General features: G+C 38.0%; 1 protein-coding gene across 1 annotated transcript; it reads right to left on the bottom strand.

The window, feature by feature from the left end:
- Positions 1 to 1,414: 1,414 nt before the first annotated feature.
- Positions 1,415 to 4,947, bottom strand: LOC139870975 (uncharacterized). Its single transcript, XM_071858754.1, has 5 exons — positions 4,855 to 4,947; positions 4,319 to 4,761; positions 3,474 to 3,796; positions 3,128 to 3,383; positions 1,415 to 1,502 (listed from the first exon to the last, which is right to left on the bottom strand). Exons 1-5 carry the CDS (start codon positions 4,945 to 4,947, stop codon positions 1,415 to 1,417), a joined length of 1,203 nt encoding a protein of 400 aa, XP_071714855.1.
- Between the last annotated feature and the right edge of the window lie 1,662 nt (positions 4,948 to 6,609).

Genomic DNA, 6,609 nt, shown 5'->3' with positions numbered 1-6,609 from the left:
GAGAAAAAACATTTTACTCATTTTTAATGTTCTCTTTGAACGTTTTCAATTTATATCATATTATTCCTTTTTATATGCATGACTTAGCATGGTATATATAGTTTTAAAGCCTATTATATCACTCGCAATGTAATTATGTATAATGCATATAATTTTGAAACTAATATCACTTTACTATATACAAATTTCAACTCATTTATATGCGCCGCCAAATCGCCAAATGGAGTAACATTTGGCGGTGCATAATTTTCGGTTACAGATTGTGCTGAAATTCTTAAGATCACCTTAACAGAGTACACGGAGCAATACTCCCTGAAGGTGTCTTGCCATTTGAGGTCGTCTAGATGACGAAAATGGTATTTTTACTCATTTTAATGTTACTTTTAAACGTTTTAAATTTCTATCATATATTTTTTTTTTTAAGAATGACTTATAATGGTATGAATAGTTTTAAGGCCTATTATTTCACTCACATTATAACTATATATAAAGCATATAATTTTGAAACTAATATCACTTTACTAAATATATATTTTTACTCATTAATATGCGCTGCTAAATGGGGTAACATTTAGTGGTGCATAATTTTCGGTTTCAGATTGTGCTGAAAATCCTAAGATCACCGTAAAAGAGAACAATGAGCAAGACTCCCTGAATGTTTCTTGCCATTCGTGGTCGTCTAGTTGACAAAAATGGTATTTTACTCATTTAATGTTCTTTTTAAACGTTTTGAATTTCTATCATATTATTATTTTTGTTCAAGCATGACTTGGCATGGTATGAATAGTTTTATGTCCTATTACTTCTCTCACATTATAACTTTGTATAACACATATAATTTTGAAACTAATATCAATTCAATAAATATAAATTTTGAACCCATTAATATGCGCCCTCAAATGGAGTAACATTTGGCGGTGCATAATATCCGGTTTCAGATTTTGCAGAAATTTTTAAGATTGCCCTAAAAGAGAACAAGGGGCAAGACTTCGAGAAGGTGTCTTGCCATTCGAGGTCGTCTAGATGACAAAAATGGTATTTTACTCAATATAATGTTCTTTTTAAACGTTTTGAATTTCTATCGTATTATTGTTTTTAATTAAGCATGACTTAGCATGATATAAATAGTTATAATCCCTATTATTTCACTCACGTTGTAATTATGTATAACACATATACTTTTGAAACTAATATCACATCACTAAATTGAAACGATCCCAAACCAATTTAACAATTAACTTGTAAAATACGACACATTTTTGTTTTGAACATTGGCATGAACCACAACAACACAAGTTTTGTTACATTACTTGTTCAAATGTTATCACAAGTTTCAAAATACAACAAGTTAAGAGTTACATCTTCAGGTACACAAGACCCATAAATTTAACCAATTGTTTAACCAAACAACACATTAATGAGCATGACCGTCAGGACCTTTACCAAAAAGCGCCTTCTCAAAATCCGCCACAAGCAAGCTAGGCCAATCCCTTACCCTTATCCTTCGATGTACCACAATATATAAAAAAAAGTAAACAACGAATGAGTAAGCTACAAAGCTTAGTGAGTGTAATACTTATATGCATACATACATAAACCACTTACTTGAGCAACTTACACATACCGCATACAAGATAGCATCTCTAAAGCAAGTATACACGACCAAGTACAAGCTAGCATGTTAAATTACATAAACAATAATATAACACGCTACACTACCAAAATACATCATACGAACGCAAAATGGTTAACCAATCCTAAACGTGCTAGTCATCAAATGATTAGCATTAATAACCCGTCTACATGGCCAACAAAAGCGCCTCCCGGATGGCACTACCATATACACCCGAATGTGGTCAAAAAAAAGTGTGGTCTCATTGGTAATACTTCCCGCATCATCACAAGTGGCCAACGAAGAGTGGACTTCAAATTAATCGCACTCACCACTTTCCCCAAACGCAATGTGGCCAACGAAGAACGAGTCTTACATTAGAGACATCACTCACCACAATGCACCAAGTGGCCATTGAAGAGTAAATCCTTCACAATCAGATAGTACTCGCCACTAAACCCGCAAGCAACGATTTATATACACACACATATAGATACTCCACTCACCTTGAGCAATTCGATGAGTCAAACCCTCTCTAGGACTTTAAGCTTGATCCAAGAGCAAGTCACCTATCATAAACACAACATCAAGCTATAAACACTAGTAGCTTGACCAAAAACTCACAAGTGCTAATTTGACCCAAATTGTACCCAAAACACCAACTAGGTCCAACAAGACCCAAACTCCCCAAATCACCAAAAGCTAGTGATTTGGTCCCAAACTCAACTAAATACAACTCAAGGTCAAATGCTAGGAGCACTCCATGACCCAATTCAACCAAATGACCAATTTTGACCCAAATTGGGTTTACACCCAAAATACACTACCAAAGACACCTATTTTGGTTCCATTCACCAAAAAAATCACTAGTACTAGTGATTATGCCTAAATTGAAAGTCTACACATAACCAAAACATTTTCCAACCAAAAACCCACGAACAAGGGTCAACAACACCCACAACTAGCTTCAAACACTCATTTGTGAGTTAGATAGGTTTTATCAAGAACATGCAATACCAAACCTTAACACCAAACTGAAAGAATATTGGAGTTAGGACTTACTTTAAGTATCACAATATAGCTAGAAATGGGATGAACAAGGTTAACTCTTGAACTTTGGTGAGATTCAACCTTCTTCTTCTCCAAATCAAGTTTTCTCTCTCAAGAAATGGGTTTCTCACTCTATAAAGTTTGAGAGTGTTTGAGTGAGTGAAAAATGCAATTGAAGTGGATCTAAAACTGATCCATCAGCTATAAGGTCGTCCATGTGTGAAAAGACCATATTGCCCTTCATTTGGAACCCTTAAAAATGAATTAAAATCTAAGATCTGTCGAAGGAACGTCGTTCCTGCAATTGGAACATCGTTCCTAAATAATAACGTTGTTCCTTATTATGACAACATCGTTCTTGAAACAAACTCTGACTCGTTCTGTTCACTGGTACCCATTTCCTTGATCACAACGTCGTTCCTCTAATTTGGAACGTCGTTCCACCCACAGAAAACAGGGTGTTACAACTCTCCCCCACTTAGACCCGATCGCGTCCCCGCTATCCACACAGCATGTAACGAAGGTAAATGTTCCAATAAAAATTCATCCGATTCCCAAGTACACTCAGACCCTTTTCGGTGATGCCATTGCACCTTGTAAGTCCGCATTCTCTTATTCTGAATCTCTTTAACTTTCTCATCAAGAATAACAAACTGATCTTCCACATACTTTAGCTTGTCATTTAGAGTAATCTCACGCAATGGTACCCATATTGAGTCATCTACAAGACACTTGCGAAGATAGGAAACATGAAATGTGTTATGGATTCCCGCAAGCTCTTAGGGTAACTCCAAACGATAAGCAACTTCACCAACACGAGCCAACACTTTAAAAGGTCCACTAAACTGAGGAGCAATTTTTCCCCGCTTTCGGAACCTAATTACACCCCTCCATGGTGACACCTTAAGCATCACCATATCACCTTCATTAAATTCAATCGGTCGCCTACGCTTATCCGCATACGATTTTTGTCGATCTTGTGCCTCTTTGAGGCGAGCACGAATCACATCAATCTTTTGGTTCATCTCAAGAACCACTTCGGTACCACCAACTTCCTTTTGACCCACCTCGCTCCAACAAATCGGGGTTCGGCATCGTCGTCCACAAAGCATCTTATATGGTGGCATTCCAATACTAGCATGGTAGTTATTATTATACGAGAACTCCACCAATGGCAAATGCTCATCCCAACTTCCACCAAAATCAATCACACATGCCCGAAGCATATCCTCCAAGGTTTGGATGGTCCTTTCTCTTTGACCATCCGTTTGAAGATGAAAAGCGGTGCTCAATTTCACTTGAGTACCGATTTCAGTATGAACTTACCCCAAAATCTAGAAGTAAAACGTGTATCTTGATCCGAAATAATAGACACCGGTACCCCATGTCTCAAAATCACCTCTTTAATAAACAACCTTGCCAACATCTCCAATGAAATCGCCTCGCGTATAGGGAGAAACAAGGCACTTTCATCAACCGATCGACGATTACCCAAATTGTATCATATTGGGTTCTCGCTGTTTTGGCAATTTAGTGATAAAATCCATGGTAAGGTGCTCCCACTTCCACCTCAGGATCTCTAACGGTTCCACCAAACCATAAGGCTTTTGATACTCGGCCTTAACTTGCAAGCAAGTAACACATTGCTCAACATACTTAACCACATCACGCTTCATATCGGGCCACCAATACACTTTCTTCAAGTCAATATACATCTTTGTAGCACCCGGATGAATAGAATATTTCAATTTGTGCACCTCATCGAGTAGCACCGCATGGTGACCACCCAATTTTGGCACCCATACCCGACCTTGAAAATACAACAACCTATGCATGCCTGGGATAATCGGCTTCGTTTTTCCATGAATTCGCTCTTCATGCTTATGATTAACTATCTCCTCAATTTTAACCTCACCGAGCTTCTCGAGAAAATCATTAGCAAGAATCATTCGTAACGATTTTACTTGCAAACTCGGAACTAGGTTCTTCCGGCTTAACGCATCCGCAACCACATTAGCTTTACCCGGGTGGTAAAGTATCTCAAGGTCATAATCCTTCAACAAATTCAACCATCGTCTCTGATGGTTGTTTATGTTACGCTAATTAAAGAAGTACTTTAAATTCTTATGATCAGAATAAATCGTACACTTAACACCATAAAGATAATGGCGCCAAATTTTCAACGTATGAACCACCACCGCCAACTCAAGATCATGAGTCGGGTAGTTCTTCTCGTGCTCTTTTAGTTGTCTCGAGGCATAATCGATCACTTTACCCCTTTGCATAAGAACACAACCGAGCCCATTAATCGAGGCATCACAATACACTACCATGTCTTCCACCCCTTCCGGTAACACTAACACCGGATCTCGGCACAATTTGCTCTTCAATAATTGAAAAGTGATATCGGGCAAAAAGTCACGTTTTTACCCCCTAAATTAAGCCCTAAAAGAATAAAGGTAAAAACTTTGTCGGCAAAATTATCGATTTTTCGGTTGATTTTGTAGATTAAGTAATTACAAAGGCGATGCAAAAAGAATCAAGTAAAACGGAGCTAAAACGAAGATTCTAGAGCGAAAACGGTGAAAGACAAGAAATCAAGTTACGATCCAGTGAATCAAAGGCTGACCATCATACCATACGGCTTGCCATACGGCCTGCCATATGGCCTGCCAGTATGGAAATGGCCTGCCAGATATGTGCCAACAAACGAACCACTATGCGGTCTGCCAGCCATACGGCCTGCCAAATACGCCTTGCCATACGCCCTGCCATGCGGCCTGCCAGGCGTATGCTGGCAAATTTCTGGTCTATTTAAGGGCCTTTCTCCATTCATTCCAAGACACACTCAACATACAATTCAATTTATATTTTCAATTTTTAGTTAGTTTTTAGTTAGTAGTTAGCTTAGCTTTTATTTTCCGGAGGATATCCCGGCGAGTCCCTGCGATCCCGGGCAGATTAGTTCTGTTTTTTCAGGTTTTTATCCGAAACGCTTGTCTTTTGTATTAAACATGTATTCTTATCTTTTATGTTTAATAATGCGTTCCGATATTGCCATGATAGCTTAATTTATCTGTATGTTGCCATGATAGAAGTTTGGGTTAGCGTAATTATGTTAATATAGTACAGTTACTGTTATAATGCTGAACTTGGAAGTTTGATAGATTTGTATGCTAGCATCTTAAGGATTGACCAACTTAGATTGTGATCAAGACTTGTCTACCTATATAGAATTAGCTACTTCATAGGATTAAGACCCCTGGTTATACTGTATCTGAAGATTCTATGAAATCGGTATGGCCGGAGTTCCCGAGAGGCATCTAATGCACTTTTAGGACACGAAACCTAGGAATTGAGACATGAATAACCTAGTATGCCTATTGACTGTTCTGAAGAGACCTCTTAGGAGCTGTTAAGATCTAGTTAGTGCCTTTACTGTATGACCCAAGTCTATTGCACGTTCTTGTCTGATTGTTGCCCTAGGTCTTAGTCATATCAACTGTTCAGGCACTCATTAGGTTTCTATCTGCTTTACTATCAGTATATTAACTGTGATGATGTATAATATTTGATTTGTTGTAATCTCATTAGTACGATGTAATGGTTGTTAGTTTTCACTTAAGGTTTTGCCAACTTAAACCGACGGACTCCTTCCGTTTGTGATCAGTGTTCAATCAACACGGCACGTTGTTATTCAGTTATCTAAACTGATAACGAGGGATAGGATTAGAGCTTAACTTACTAATAAACCTAGTACTTTACTGAGGATAACCTCCGAGGTATTGTTACACTTCATTTATACGACCAAGTGACATACTTCTCACTGCTCAAAGAGAACTCCGAGAGTTCATAGATAAGTAGGTCTGTGTAATTGGCTCATCCAACCAGATCTACAACAATCCAAGCATAGTCTTAACATAAGCATAATTACCTTTCCCTAACCC

Source organism: Rutidosis leptorrhynchoides, chromosome 1 (genome assembly GCF_046630445.1).
Source record: "Rutidosis leptorrhynchoides isolate AG116_Rl617_1_P2 chromosome 1, CSIRO_AGI_Rlap_v1, whole genome shotgun sequence".
NCBI classification, from domain to species: domain Eukaryota; kingdom Viridiplantae; phylum Streptophyta; class Magnoliopsida; order Asterales; family Asteraceae; genus Rutidosis; species Rutidosis leptorrhynchoides.
The sequence above is the reverse complement of the archived record's forward strand: the minus strand, read 5'-3'. Positions and strand labels throughout refer to the sequence as shown.